Source organism: Uloborus diversus, chromosome 3 (genome assembly GCF_026930045.1).
Source record: "Uloborus diversus isolate 005 chromosome 3, Udiv.v.3.1, whole genome shotgun sequence".
NCBI classification, from domain to species: Eukaryota; Metazoa; Arthropoda; class Arachnida; order Araneae; family Uloboridae; genus Uloborus; species Uloborus diversus.
In genome coordinates, this window is record NC_072733.1 from 89,428,179 (window position 1) to 89,445,269 (window position 17,091).

Sequence of the window (17,091 nt, forward strand, 5' to 3'; positions counted from 1 at the left end):
ACGTTGTTGTATTGTTTTTATTGAGTACGGGTAGCAGCTATTTCTTGCCAGTTCTAACAGATTTCTTACTTGGAACTTAAAATACCACTTGAAATATTTGAGAGAGCGTATTTCGGAGAAGACAACAATACATATTTTTATATTATCTTTAAATAAGATTTACTTTAATTATTTACCCCAGAAAAAAACTTCAAACATTTTGTCACAGTCTTAAAAAAAAAAAAGAAAGAAAAAAAAACCTCTTAACTGCTTTATTTCTTTGCTTATTATCTCAGCGTAACAGCTTATTCATTTGTGTATCAACTTGATCCACGTTGGGTACTATTGATACACTTCAAAAACCTTTTTCGAGACTTTTTTTTCCCATATGAAATAAATTATGTCAACAAAAGTGTTGAAACCATTATTTGATTGAAAAATAGTGATATTATTTATTAGGTGAAATTTTACTTTGGTACTTCACATTATTTAAAAAACTAGAGAAATTAAAATGTAAATCAACTATAACCAGCCTCTCAATTTTTGTTTTAATATCATTGAGAATACCTTTCTTTCTTTCTTTTTTTTACTGAGCAAGGTGATGAAGAAAAATCTAGTAAAAAATGACGTCATTGTAGGAAAAATGAACTAAAAATTTAAATATTTCTAAATTTAGGAAGTTTTCAAAATTTCCTTGACAAATCTGATTTGTTCCCCGGTTTAAACATGTTTTTATCAACCCTTTATATCTCTACTTACTTTTTTATTCATTGAATGGCCGAAACACGTGTATGCGATTTTGTCTTGTAAGTTTATACGTCGCAACGTTGTTAATCTAACATTTGTTTTCCACGTAAAAGCTGAACGTTTAGTATTTACTTAGAAATATTTTCTGTGAGAGGCTCAACATTTTAAAAAATACTTACGAAATGTAATGCCTAGTATTGATACCTTGATATTGATATGATGATGCATAAGATCGCTTTGTCCTTTCTATAATAGTTTCAATGCTGAGTTGTCAAGCAGATAGTGTATAACTATTTTCCCGAGTTTTCATACTGTATTATATTTTTGTTATAATCGGTTCTTCATTGTTGAAATGAAGCAATATATTAAAATTGATTGCATGAAAATAGCAATCAAAATACAATTATTGTTTGATTGCTATTTTCACTGTAGAGTGTAACATTAAATTTTTAAATAAATTTTATGCTTTTTAATGTGTTTTTTAAATTTTTATGCAAATGCAAATATTTACTAAATTCTGTGAATTTGATGTCTGTTAATGTTTATTAAAAGAAGCTTTCAAATACAAATACAAATGTGACAACCAGCAACAGGCTCTTGGCCCAGCTAGGCTGGTCCTAGTCAATTAATTAGTCCCCAATGAAGATCAATGGCCTTCTTAAAGCTATCCACCCCCTTGCTCATTACCACCTCTTCCGGTAAGCTGTTCCAAGTGCCCACAACCCTACTAAAGTAGTAGTTTTTCCTTATTTCCAGGTTAGCCTGAGATTTGAATAGCTTCAAACAATGACTCCTCGTCCTGCTTTCGGTGCAAAATTTAATCATCATTCATTTTGATAAATTTAAATAACTGAATCATATCCTCTCAGATCCGCCTTTGCTCCTGGCGATACATATTAAGCCTATTAAGTCTAGTATCATAATCTAAATCTGAAAGTCCCCTTACTAGTCTAGTTAACCTTCTTTGAACCCTTTCCAATACACAAATATCTTTCCTCAGACAAGGTGACCAAAACTGCACAGCATACTCAAAATGGAGTCTTAATAAACTCCTTTATAAAGGTAGAAGAACCTTCTTAGATTTGTTTGAAATAGATTTATTGATAAACCCAAGCATTCTGTTGGCTTTGTTACTTGCAATGCTGCACTGTTGACTAAACTTGAAGTCCCAATTTATTAAGATACCCAGATCAATAACATTTTCTGTCTGACCAATGATTGAACCCTGTAAACGATAGCTCTTACGCTTATTTCCGCGACCTAAGTGTAGCACTTGACATTTCCCTACATTAACTGCCATACCCCACCTATCCGCCCACTTAGTAATATAATCTAAATCCTGTTGAAGCTCTTTTACCCTTTCTTCATTTTCTACAATCCCCATAACTTTTACATCATCAGCAAAACAGAATATCCTCATTCCAGAAACATCCTCATTCATAAAAATAATAAACAAGAGAGGCCTAAAACTGAACCCTGAGGAACCCCGCTTAAAACATCACTCCATTTAGAATAATTTCTCCTCAGAACTACTCTTTATTTCCTTCCAGTCAGCAAGTTCCTAACCCAAAGTAAAGTTTTTCCTCCTATTCCTACATCAGCTAATTTGCTGAGAAGAGCAACATGCGGTACCTTATCAAAAGCGTTGTGCGTTTGTGCGTAGGTAGTGAACAGACAAATTACCGAATTTTCAACCATAAAATTCGGCATACAGCAAGAATGGTGTGAACCTCAGAAGGCAATTTCTCGAATTTAACTTATAAAAATTTCAAAACATATCAAATATATCAAATTGAACCTTATTTATTATTCAATGTAGCTTGTTCTAAACATCTAACGTAAATAACCAAATTTTGAGAAAGTTTTAAAGAAGGACATTTTTCTCGAGGAGTTAAAAAAGTTAAAACTCTGAAACTCGTAAGTACATGTTAAATTCATTTGTTTTTGACATTTACCGGTAATGACGGAGACATTACACGATTTTGTGCTAAAAGAAAGTTTAGTATGGGGAAGAAGAGTAAGAGGACATAGAAAAAATTAATAACATTATTGGCAGCACTGCAATAAATAGTAATTGCTCCTATGAATATAGGGTGGAGTGAAAAAAAAAATATATTGAATTTTGCAACGCGTTTGGTCTAAAAATTTTTTATTTCAGTGTTAATAGATTCTTTCCCTTTAAAGAAATTTAAAAGAGAGTTACTAGAGTGGGTCTTTCTAGAACACTGGTGCCCAAGCTGCATCCCGCAAGCCTAATGCTGCCCGTGCAGCTGACCCATGTGCCCTGTTGTGTTCAACGCGAAAAAATAACCACCTTTTAGTTGGAACCTTCCATACCAATCGCAAAACCCTCCTTCACACTCCGGTATTAACTCCCGCCGAGTAACAGATAATGAAATCACTCCTCCTCTTCATTGATGCTGAACGTTTTTTTTTCTTTCTTTCTGTTTTAGTTTTTTTAAGTGCACGTTAATAGTCACCATCTTATACAAAGCTGAAGTCAAATATTCAGAAATCGGTTTATGTAAAACAGTAGCAAATTTCGCATTAACGATATAAGTATAAGGTAATGACAACAACAATTATTTGTTTATAACTTTCTTTATTTTACCATGCTGCTTAAGAAAAAACACTAAAAGATACAGATTTCAGTTTTATATTTGTTCCGGCCCCTGAGGTCATCTTAATATGAAGTGTGGCCCCAGGTAGAAAAATGTTGTGTATCGTTGTTGCAATTTAAAATCGGCAAGGAAGAAGAAAGAGGGGAAACCACCGCGTGTTTTATTTATTTAAATAGAAATAAGCACAATCTTCTCCCCCAATCCGGCGCTGCCTGCCTGCAAAAAAAAAAAAAAAAAAAAAAAAAAAAAAAAAAAAAAACTAAGAGAATTAAAAATAAAAAAAAGAACAAAAATTACTGTAATAAGCATTAGAACATTAAAACCTTCAAGTAATAATGAAAAAAAAAAAAACTTGAACTTCGAGGAAAGAAGAGAGAGAGCGAGAGAAATAATTAAAAGTAACATAAACGGCTGATGGACAGCTGGCGAAAATTGTTTAGGAATCCACGTCAGCCATAAACTTTTGTTAGATAAGAACAAATAGTATTTTAGTTCTAATTAACTTTGAAGCTTCAAGAGAAGTATCCTATCTTACAGAGAGAAATTGGTATTCGACAGGTATACCAACTTAATCATGCAGGGCATTCTCTCCGTATTAGTGAATTCATGTGAAAATTAAGCTTGTTATTGTAATTAAAATGAAACAAAGTTGAATATTAGAAAATTCATTTCAATGTGTTCCTCTGATGCTCCAATCTAGTTTTGTGCTAAGTTTCACCGTTGTTACAAGTTCATCTGTACACTGCAAATCAAAAGTGCTCGTATTAATGTAATTCATCACAGCTTAAGAATGCGTAATGTATTTTTTAGGTTCATTGATATGTAAGGATACTGGGAAAATATTTTTAGCGTTTATGCAATGTAAGTAAACGAAAAAAAAAAAAAAAAACATTTGTAGTTATGAATGAAAATGGTATCGTGATTGAGTGCTATTTATCAATTTAAATATTCATATTTTAAAAATCAAGCTGTTCTCTTAAAAGTTTACAAGGCATTAAAACGCAGAATACAGATATTGTTTTGACTTGGTATTTATTTCTTACTAATTCCTTGTTTTTTGAAATTTTTAAATTTTTTTAAAAGCTCAGATCTTTGGAGGGGGGGGGAGCCATAAAAATAATTTAAAAAAAAAACATGAAACATGAATAATGGCTATATTTGAATTTATCAGCACAAATATAACGTAATTTTTAGGCAAAGGTGAATATTACTTTGATCACAATAGCCACTTTAGGAACTAATAAATAATTATGCCACAATCAAAGAAAAAAATTAAAAATATTGCTTGTAGAGAAGTATTCTCTGATACTAAACACGTCTATGGAATTTTGTGCACTAGGAAAGGGAGGTGTTTCCTGTGCCCCCAAAACAAATGAATGGAAAAACGTTTTGCTATTTGTTGTAAATGGGTTGATTTAGTTGCTTCAACACAACGGTAAATATTTTGCTTTTTACTCTCTCAGTTTTTATATGCAGGCAGCATTAAATATGAAAAATTCGGAAGCACTAAGTTTGAAAATAGCACATTCTTTCCTCTTCGATGTAATAAAACAATTCACCCAAAGAGCAATAAATCAATAACATTCTTCGTCAGCAAAAGAGGAGATAATATATATAATTCGGAAAAAAATGCTTGCAGATGGTTTGTGTTCATAAAAGATAAGAACTTCCGATAAGAACTGCTTAAATTTCTAATCAACATGACTATTCCAAAGAAATTCAGATGAGAAATAAGTTAAAAACAGTGTATTTCCTCTTTTATTATTCATCACTTCTAACTAATAAAAAAAAAAATAAAGTTTCACCCGTCTACAAAATATTCCAGTGTACCCAAACTTCTAAAGGAAGAAAGAAGTCTTTGAACAATAAATATTAAATTCACAATTCTTTTCTTAAACACCAGTATTGGAAAATGACACTAAATTTATCGATGCATGCAATGAAAGTATATTTTTGAGAATGTTTACATCTTTCATTATCGGAATAGTTTCTCAAACCAATGCATTATTAAGTAACCCGCAGTCTCATGATATCGTGATTGCTTAACTATATTCTTTTGTGAAAAGAAAAGCAGAGCAATTTTTTCTCCATTAAAATTGCATATCCATTTTTCCCCGCAAACTAACTAGCAATATATTTTTTCTTATCCAACCATTTTCTTCTGCAAATAAGCGTTTCATCGGCCAAATCCCAGATAAGGTTGTGTGTAAATGAATCATATATATATATGTGTCTTCTGGTTGCGTTACGACTGATTAAATACATTTGTACAGATAGCTATGGTCTCCGGGCAAATCAAACATTAGCCAACCAAGTTAGATTTTTCCCCCTTCCATTGTATTAAAGATCATTTCCATGAGTTGCTTTATACAGTCGTAGCGCTAATTCTACGGACTGCTGTACATGTATAAAGAAAATGATGATTTTTTATTTTCTTCACAAGTGCAAAGAAATCCAAGTTTATGGATTTGATATCTTTTAAATGGTACTGATTTCTTTTAACAAAAAATTCATTCAATATAAATGTATTTATTTTCAAAATATATCACATTCTTTAATAAACTAGTGATTATATTTCACCGATTGCAGCAAATTATGAATAAAGTTTTTATTTTTATGGTACTTTTTAAAAGTGATAAATATTTTTTTGGTAATTGCAAAACATTTATTTTTCAACGTTATTTTTTTGCTAAACTATATTTGTTTGGGTTCAACCCTTAAATTAATTTGTTAACTATATAAACAATTAACTTTAAATTACTGTTATTCTTTTTTTTTTTGTATTGGTAGAGATTAAACTGTTTGTCTCACTAACCCACTCCCGACAGAAGAAGCATAATAAAATCTAATGAAAAGATTTACAAATCAACACTAGTCTGCATCTAGTGGTTCGCAAGAAAAGGGGGGGAAAATGCATTTTCGAATTTTAACAACGGTTTTGGCAAAGTTGAGCACTCGACAAACTTCATAGTATATTTAAAAGCTAGTTTGCTTTTTTAGAAATAATGTGGTAACAAAACACCTCTTCCAAGCCAGTTCTTTATATTTTTGTAAGCTTTTGCTTCTAATAAGAGTTTTCCCCTTTAGGCTTTTTTTTTTTTTGTAACTCAACGGGATTTCCATAAAGCAGCAAGTAGAATAAATAGTACACATTTTAAGTGTCTTACCATATTAAAGGACACTTGATCCCGGATCAAGTCTCCTTGGTTAGAAGGGATCAAGTACACCCATGTACAAACTTTTAATACACATTTCAAAATTGCAACAAAATAAGTCAAATACAAGCGCAAAAACACGTAGTACTTCTCTTGTAACATCTTTTTGTATCTTATACCGTATCATAAAAACGATGTATGTAGGGCTTAGCTTCTTTAAAAACCTGGCAGCCGATATATAATCCACTGTTCAAAAAAATAATCTCACCACTGAAAATGGACAACGACACCTATAGCCTCAAAGCATGCTCAAAACAGGTTGCTTGGCACTTTAGGATGTAAACTGACCACAGCTGCTCGGTAAATATACAGCATTAAAATTGTGTATAATAGTAGTTTACAGATTCAAGAGGGAAAACTGGTCTGCTGAAGGCTTCAAGTATCCCCACTCTCCCCCTAATATTGATCCTTCTCCACAGCATTGTACATTGTAATAACAGTACGATAATTTAACGTGTTGTAAACGAAAATTGGTTGCACTGTATGGCAGTGGACTCTCTCTATCTGAATGCTCCCTATTGTGAACAAGCTGATACTCTGAACACGTTTTGATGATCCCGCCGAATACTTATGTATCATCCATAGTCTCCCTCTATAATCTGAACTCCCATAATCTGAACACTTTTGTTCGGTTCCCGTGTGCTCAGAATGGGGAGAATGTACTACACATTGAATTGACACCAATTGCCACACTCGTGAAATTAACTCACAGTATTTGGTCCTTCTAAGATTTATTTGCTCACTCTTGTGCACATTTTTATCCATAAACGAGGAATCCTACTTGATTCTCCAAAACCTCTGTAGTTTTTCCAAATGAGTTTTAAAGGCCAAAAGTTTTGGTGTGCGCTTCATTGAAATCTTAATATTTTGTGAAACGAAATCTATGCAATACACAAATGTATTTTTGAAATATACAGAGATAAAACGCAAAGAAAATATAGCAATGTTAACGTAAGTAGAAAGGAAAAGCTTTAAACTTAACCGGTAAATTATGTGATGTGATAGATATGTTCGTATTTGGAGACAGATTTACACCAAATTGTACAATCAAACACAGCACAAAACTACTTTAAGTAAAAAAACTCTATAATATGCTTTTTCTTTGAAGTTTCGTATAAATAACTCTGTTGAACAAAACTTGACCGCTTATTTTTTTTTCTTGTATGTAAAGTTAATGTCTATATCTTAGAGCTAGATTAACGTAAGTCAGATGATTGCTTCTTTGCAGGTCAGCAAAAAAACTTTCGTCTGGTGCATACAAATGATAGGGCTCGCTCTCTTTTATGCTGGTAAATAATTATAAAGGATTTTTTTTTTAATGAAATTACGTTATGATGAATCGATGTGGAATAAAATTCTACATATGAGGCAGTGAGAAGCAAAGGGGTGTAAGTGGACATGTTCAAGTTTTGAGTAAAACGTGTTTACAGATAACATCTTAGGTAGGTTTTCATCGATTTTTTTTTTCTAAATCATGCTGTACAGCAGCACCCACCAGAGCTACTAGTACTGTCTATTTCTCCAGGACAGAGAAGAGGTTACCCTACTATTTGTACTGGTTATATCTAAATTTTTAATTTTGCTACTTACATCCCTTTGCTTCTCACTGCCTCATATAAAGTTTTATTCACCTGAAAATTGCCAATTTTGGTCTTAAGTTAGTCTGGCTCTGAGGTACAGATATTTTGATCCCAGATACAGTCATAAAATGATACTGGTAGAAATGTTTGCTTGGTTAATTTTTTTTTTCGAATGTGGAATATGCAGTTATGAATTATTCCTATCAGTTCTAGAAATTATACCCTAAACATTTTAATTTTCCAGTAGTGTATTGGTAAACGTTTTGCAGAGCTGAATACATTTGAAAGGTATTAAATCAATTACATTAGTACATGTTTTTATTAATGGGTTATTCTTCAGAAAATGTAACTTTTGAACGCAAATATTTTTCAATTTTGAAACCTTTATGTTTTCTTTTTTTTTAAATTCTTACATGAAAGTGTTACTTACTAGAAGTAACCATGAACAATGGCCGCCCAGTTAAGTTCCAATTATTTTACTCATAAATACAAAAAATAACAAAATACGTTGTTCACGGAAATAAAAAAAACCTTTTAGTATTTAAAAATCGAGGTCAATTTAATATCAAAGTAATAATTTTGTTAATTTTGCAAACAATCAGCTATTTTAATGATTAGTGGGAATCTAATATTAAGCTCTCTTAATTAAAGCACGGCTTGATTTTTAGTTATCCTTTTACTTCAAATGTGTGTTAAAAATAGTATTTAGTAAATTAGAGAAAATGCTGGAAATTTATAATTTTGGTAGAATTCCTAATATTGATGTATTTCCCCTCCATCATTTATTTTCACCTCAGAAATAATGACATTGATAAGGCATGTCACGGAGGTGAGAAATTTCCCATTAATATAGGCCTAATGGATACATTTTTCAGGGAAATATTTTTTTCCTTCGTTGCTACAATCTGCACACGTTAAACATATGAAAACATGTTCACTTCTTTTTTTTTACATTAATTTACATTTCTGAAATTAAAATTCACGGAGGTGAGAGTTCACAATAACCACACTTAGTTTTTTAAACAAAATCTATCTTCTTGTTTTTCGACAAAAATCTCACAACTTTTTTAGGGCTGAAAATAAACAAGGTATCATGGAAAATAAAATGTGATGTTATTACTGCCGCATGTTAATAAGAAATGGTGTTTTGTGTTTAGGTAACGAAGGTGAGAATTCATTGTGTGACATGATACTATCCTACTAAAACGAACTAAAAAAAAATATTACACAAGTAAATATACTTAAACAATTAGTATTTGAGACACTTGTAAAAGGAATAATAAATAAATAAGTATAAACTTTTAATGAAACAAGTTATTGAGCAACATAAACAATCACACCAGGGTGTGACACGCCACGGAGGTGAGAATTCACATGTTGTGAACCAAAAATATATTAAAATAAAAATTATTATTGAAAAATTGTTGGCATATATAAATTGATATATTTTTGATGAAACTAAAAAGCATTGACAAAAGAATTGTTTCTTAATGTTTTTACAGCAAAAGGAGTGTGCCAGGAAAGTTATACTTTTTGAAGAATGACCCTTATATTTTCGTTCAGAAAGTTTTCACTTGATGAGCAAATAGTACTTGTCGGATCATTGCTTCTCAGAATAATAGAAATCCCTTTTAATTTTTGTCAGCACAAGTTTTCTCAATGAAAATTAACATCCTTCAATCCAAGTACTAGTTATTTCAAGGTATCATAAATTTATTTTCCTAAAACTGGGATCCAGAATTGGGCAAAGGTGGGTCATAAGCTCCCTGCCTCAATCGATGTTAACTGGGAAATTTTAATTAACAACCTCATATTTCTCCAGTGAGTGCTCATGAATGCCCTTAAATGTACATTTTAAAAAGTTCAATTTTTTAGGTTATAAAATGTTTTGCAAATCAATTATTTGTTTCAAGTCCACGATAAAATTCACTTAGAGACATAGTGGAAGACCAAACCCATCCAAATAATACCTACTAATCATCTTCATGATCATTTTTCTGCAAAAAAAAAGAAGGAAAACCATTTTAAACGCCAAAAAACAGCTCATTTGGCAGATTTAAGAGGAGATCTAAGGATACCTAAGGATAGGAGAGAGAAGGAGATCTAAGGATCTTTGGCAGATTTAAGGATCTCTCTCAAATGAGAACCAACTTCACTTTTTATGAATATTTTCTTAATAATTAACATAAGTAGGGTTATTTATATTTGTTAAAAACTCCTAAGAAAAAGTTTATCAGTGTAATGAAATTCTTAAGTGATGCAACTTGTGCGGCAAAAAATTAGACAGTTAGATTATGTCAAACAGTTTTGATAACATGTTAAATAATTTGCAAAGAAATTATTGAATTGAAAATCAGATTCAAAATAAAAAATAGAATGCATTTTTTAATTGTCAGATGACGAATAGAAGTAATGATTGGCGGAAAATTATTACCATGAATGTTATTCCCATGTTATTCCGAAAATGTTTCGAAGTGATTAATAATGCCACTCTTTGTAAAGTAGAAAATATTCAACTTGGGTAAATAAAATGCTATGAAGCATGAGAATTCGCTAATCCATATTTCCAAATAATTTTCTGAACATCTATCAAAATCTTAAAATAAATTAAAAATAAAATAGCAGAATTTGGGACCACCAAACAGCGGAGGCCCTGAACCAGTGCCCTACTAGCCCTTGCAGAAATTACAACTTGATCATCTCGCATTGATTTCTCAGAAAATGTTCAACGACTTTCTCAAAAAATTTTTACGTTCATTCTTCCACATACGGAATAAAAATAATGAAATATAAATAAAAATCCCTTCTTAAATAAATTAAAAATCCTTTCATTAGCAAAACAAATCTTGTTAAATAAAACCAACTTTTCTCCATCATAAAACTCATGCGATTAAAAAAAATGTGCTCATTTTTATTATATTTATTCAAGAACATCGCAGTAAATATAAATTACGCCAAGATCTGATTTCTTCTTCCGAATTCTCTTTTCAAAACCTCTTAGAAATATTTTACGGACGTGAAATGGGGAAATTTTAATTAATTTAAACTGAGTCCCAGTACGGTGAGCAAATAGCAGTGTACTCCAACCCTCACTGACTCTCGTATTACACTTCTTTATAAGCTACAAGCAAATCTTCTCAGTAGAATGAATCTTATTTTCCACACTTGGAACTGTAATGTCTATTTACGCAGAATATTTTGACAGAGGGCTCATCGAAGTCATCTCATGGGTACGTTCGAAGTTTGCCGCAGTCAAATAAAATTCAATTTTCAAAGCCGCAAAGATTTTTGGTAGACGAAATGAGGGGAGAGCTATTTTCGCTCTTCATAGATTGGAAATTCTTCGGGGATAAAATGTTTTCCGAATGGTGATAAGAAATTGATTGTAAGTTTGTAAGTTTTGCTAAACAAGCGATAACATAATGGTTTTGTCTTAGCCCTTATTTAGTAAATAAGTAAACAGTAGTAAAATACTATTTTTGAAGTTCTATAAGATTTTTCGAAACATAATCACTTGACGGTGTATTTTGAGGGTTGATATGGACTCTTTTTTTCTTTTTTTTCAAGTATTAAGAAATAAGAAATTGTGCTGAATCAAAAAGTTATATTTCATGTATTGCAAGATTTCAGCGGAATTGGCAGTTTTGAAGTTGATTGAAAACCGTTCAGGTGACTCTCCTTTATCATTTACAAAAAGAGTAATTAGAGCTGAGTGGTCAGTTTAGTCAACAAATATTGAATAATGGTTGCTCAATAGAAGATTCCTATCTAGTTTTGATACTATTTTCTTTCCCACAATTATAATAAAAATATCACAAAATGTAGACTCAAATGATATGTTTGGAGGTATGTACTAAATGTAATAAACTGGTTCTAGGGAAACTGGTTGATTTAACTGCATTTTAAATACCATTTTACCCTGCCTGAATGAAAAAAATCAAAACTTTGCGGCCCCTACATTTTGTCACCCTTTGCTCAAGAACAGAATTGGTACTTTCGTAAATCCGGCCATTAATTACACTTTAAGCGTTACGTAAACGTATATGTAACGCTTAAACGTAAAAAAATAACATTTTAGCTGTAAATAATAAGAGAAAAAAACATTGAAGGGTTCAGATACAGGAGAAAAAAAGCGATTTCCTGCAGGTTTGGGTAAACAAAGCGATAGCAAATTAATGCCGAATGATTAGAAAAATGATAGTACGCACCTTTTGCTACAATTTAACATCGGTTTCCGTGTCTGCTGAATTCAACTTATTTGATATTTTTTCACACGTGTTGGCTTTTTCGCCAAAGATGCCTTTTGTGTAAGCATTTTTTTCCCCTCCGGATTAATTTTACCACTATTCTTACTGCTCAAAAGTGATTTGTTTAGAAACTTTGTTGGTGTTATCCATTCCGGACATATAGAAGCCAAGTAATATGCAGTGAAAAATATCGTCTGATAGTTAAAAGTAATTTTATAAAAATAAATTCGCAACTCCAACGAACTATAGGGGGCACTGAAGTCACTGTCTAATGGCGGAATTGAAAACTACAACAAACGCACATGGTAACGAAGAAAATGCTAAAAGTTGTGATTTTTGTTGTTATGTATGATTTTTTCGCTTTATTCTTTTAAAATTAATTTTCAAAGTCTTGTGGATATTCTGGCCCACGTAGAAAGAAATGAGAATTGAAGAAGCATTACTAAACGTCAAACATCAATGCAAACTACGTAGTTCGTAGTTCTAAGCAGCTATTTCCACGATGTTGAATTCGATATTTATCAATTCTTGATAAAACTAAATAATAATTGTGGCCTGACAAGAATAACAATTAATGCTAGAAAATTCAATGTGACATTACAAATTGTTATCGAAAGAAGATGATACTTTTTTGCCTTGCTTGGCTAGAGCTTATTTTTTTTTCCATTTGTAGTTGAGTTATTTCTCTCGAATTCCCGAATCGGTTCATTTAAAAATTTTCTGTTTCGATTTTTCTAATTTCTGAGTTACGATTTAATTGTGTCATGTTATGCAAATCATCAACAAAATTCTCACGGATATACGGTGGTAGTTTTCTTTTCAGTTGATTGACCATTATTTCCTTTCACTTATCGAATTCTGTAATCTTACTACCATTTTATTCCACTCATGATAAAAATTAAAAATGGTTTAACTAAAAACGCGAAATCTCGCCAAGGCTACTTTGCTCGCACAATACTAAAAATTAATAACCCTAAACAAATTTGGCGAAACCTTTCAGCTGAGAATAAAAGGAATAAAGTAAATTCTTTCTCGGTTATTCATTTTGTTCTACGATAATATATTCAAGAAAATATTTTGCATACTGTCCATTCCAACTAAATGCTGCTGTAAAATATGGTAAGTTTAATTAATTTAAGATTAAAAAAACCCCCATATTCTTACAAATTCATACAAAACAATAAAAAATTTTACCTGGTATAACGTTATCCAATTTTGTTAATCCAGAGTTTTCTTGTTTACGCTTCCACCATTTAATACTTTTGAGAAGCTTAGAAGCTTTCGAAATTATTTTGAGAAGCTCGAGAATACTACTAAGGGACGAATTAATTTCTGTTGTTGAAGGCGTTCTTAGACATGTTGAATGCGTTACTCAGAACAAACTGACCGCGTTTACGTCAACAGACACACGTGATGCGCAACGTGGCAATGTTTTAGGTGCAGACGCAGTTTTATAAATCACCGCAAGGTAGCGTATTCGAGCGCTGGAGTTCCGAATAAATAAATGAATATAATAACTTTATTGCTGCATTTTTTTATTTGTTCTCTGACGAACTTTACTTAAGCAAACAAAATAATTCTTTCCTTGTTACTGTTAAAACACTGATAAGAAAAACAAATGATGTGTTTAAAAGTTCAACGTCTGCAACTGCCAGATGTTTTCGTCTTATTATATGAATTCAAGTATGTTTTATCAATTATAAATAATAATTTGTAGTATTCCTTGTTTCTGCATTTAGTTGTGTTTTAAAGTTGTGATCTAGAATATCTTAATTAAACTACAGAGCAATGACTAATAGCGTTTCAACTATTATGAATTCAACTAACTGAGGAATAATTTGAACACAACAAGGTAAGCGTTAAAATTCCACCTTTCTGGGAAGAAAAATCTAAAATATGCTACTAGTATTGTTTTAATAATGGTTATTTCAAGTTGAGGTAAAATTTAAACGATAGATTATAGAAATAGTGGATTATACAAAGTTCCATAAGTAATTGATGTGCTGAAAAAGTATTAGTTAATGATCATAAAATAGAAGATAATTATTCCTTACTGAAATTTATAACAAGTGATTTTTTCTTTTTAAGTAATTAAGTTTTGATTTAAAAATCGTCACTTAAAATTGTCTTAACATTCTCTTGAAATTCAATTAGCACTGTTCATTAATTTTCAAGTAAAAAGAATAATTCGATTAAAATAAATATATTTCTTACTTCTTTTTAATCGGTTCTTTTCCATTGTTTCTGTATTGTTAAGTTTGAAAACACTGTTCAACATTTTCCAGATTCGAACTTTTACACCCTCATCACCTATTTCTTTTATATAGTGGAGAAAAATAAATAAGCAATGTTTCGAAACATTAAGCTCGGTTTTACTTTCTTTTTTTGAGAACCATTCAATCAAAACTGTTTTAAGGACTATCTGACAGGAAAAGTAAAGAAAAAGAAGGGAAAAAAAACGAGAGAGAGAGAGAGAGAGAGATTCATCATATAATGATTTCTAGCACTGGTAAACAAGAATCTGATTTTAAATTTCGCCTGAAGTTTAAATTGATGATACTTTTGCTAGACTAGTAAATTTTTTCTTCTTTCGAAAGAGCTAAGCGATTGAATTTCATTAAATCGAAATCGTTAAAATATTGCATCAAGACTAAAGTTTTCGTTGGGTCATTAGGTCTTTTCTAAAAAAGTATTTCGTTGCATAGGTTTCCGTTTTGTCCCATTCACTTATAAATTGATAAATATACGTTTAAGGCAATGGATTTTTTAAAATAAAGATTTCAGAAGGATTTTTTTTATTTGTTATACAGCATGGGCTACATTTATAGAGCTAAAAGCTTTTCTGTGCTGAAGGAAACTTTTCGCGGTTAATCTATTTTAAAGGTCAAAAGTAGATTAAAATTAATGACGATATTTACGCTATAAAAGGAAACGAGACAAAAAAGGAATTTACTCAGAAACAAAACGTGACGAAAATAGGACTCTCAACGTTAAAACGGGTACGTTAACACTTATAAAAATAGTTGGTTTTAAATAGGTGAATCCGGTATGAAATCAAGTTGAAAATGAACTGGGACAAAGTAGTTGGTTGTGAGCTAAGTTTCTAAACCAGGGTTTCAAAACACTCCAGGGTTTCGCAAAGCATTGATAAGAGTTCCGTCAGAAGTAATGTTAAATAAATAAAATAATAGGATCATTCCACGTAGAAACAGAAATTTTGCCTTGCAGTTATACATAACCTTGACATAATAAAGTGTAGTTACCAAATGTAATGCAGCTTATTTTTAAAAAAGTAAATATATTTCAAAATTCCTTACGTATATTTTGAAATGTGATACAAAAAAAAAAAAAAAAAAAAAAACTTTCAAAGTTATTTTAAGAACTCTTTTAAGAACTAAAGATTTTTGGAACCATTAGAATTTTTGTTTGAAATATTTTTCTTCAAGTTTAACCTTTGATTATCCAGAAACTTACCAAGTTCGCGATGACTGACATTGGTTTCCTTATTTGTTGATATCAAAGATATGACCTAAAATAAAAATATCCGCTGTCCTCATCAAAACTTAGGCAGAAGCTCCAAATGTAAATGCAAATAAAAATCAAACGGCATTTAAATGACTTAGTAATCTGTCACTCGGACTATTGCTAGTAATTTTTTCTCACTCATGAATATACGAAATTTTATATTTTAACAGCATATGTAGATTTCATTTTCTAGGAAATAGATTTTTTAAACAAAGACCAGCAGCTATTGAAGACTTTACATCAATGAAACATAAAATTATTTCGTTTCTCTTTCAATGAAACAACTAAAAAAACAAACAATCGATTTTATTTGCGTATATGGATCACTTTTTGCTACATATTCAAACGAATAAGGTTGCAGGTGGTCATTCGGTTTTACAGGAAACTTGAAAATATTTAAAATATCAAAAGTATCTCAAAATAATCTGTGGTTCGGCTACTTATCCGCTTTTGTCCATGCTTCGGCATCTTACGTTTGGATCACGTAAACAAATCCAAGGTAAAGCAAGGTTCTTCTACAGGGTGGTTAAAATTAAACTGACAGTACTCAGAGGTTTATACTGCAGTGCAAAAGTCGTATCTGCAGCTGAGTTCAAAATGATAAATTACAGCTTAAAGTTTTGCATCTGTATGTATTTGATTCAGGTGCAACTTTTGCAGAATTTTCAAAAAAAAAAAAAAAAAAAAAAATCCCATCGGCTAAAGATTATGAAACATTGTATTTTATTGACATATATGACAAAGAACCACCTAATGATCAGAACTCAATTTTGATAAAAATTTTCAAATCGACTTTTGTGCTTAGCATAGCAGTGTAGCTCCGATTCTACTAGACATATCCGAATGAAACTTTAAATTTTGACGAGAATTTTTCGAAAAAAAATAAATGTAATTAGAAATTTTGCCACCAGGCAGCGCTTTAATGACGTAAAAAGAAAAGATAAATTAAAAAATAAAGAATAACGAAATATTTTTTTTTTACACTGATGTTTCTTAAGTGCATCCCTTGCTATATGCTTAAAGCGCACTGCCGCATTATCAACGGTCTCACGCAACATATGAGAAGGGATGAGAATAAATCATGGCGTATATACGATACTAGCCTTCAAGCCCACTTCATTACTATATCTCTTTGATAAACACGACGTTTGAGAGAGCCTGAACAACTAAAAGTCAC

General features: G+C 31.2%; 1 protein-coding gene across 1 annotated transcript in view; it reads right to left on the reverse strand.

Moving 5' to 3' along the window:
* Window positions 1-3,483: 3,483 nt before the first annotated feature.
* LOC129218053 (uncharacterized) overlaps window positions 3,484-17,091 on the reverse strand; it is a 91,426-nt gene continuing 77,818 nt past the window's right edge. The window contains exon 5 of the mRNA XM_054852237.1: window positions 3,484-3,563. Coding sequence (XP_054708212.1) covers window positions 3,512-3,563 — 52 coding nt within the window. The 3' untranslated portion in view covers window positions 3,484-3,511. The remainder of the gene's footprint in view (window positions 3,564-17,091) is intronic.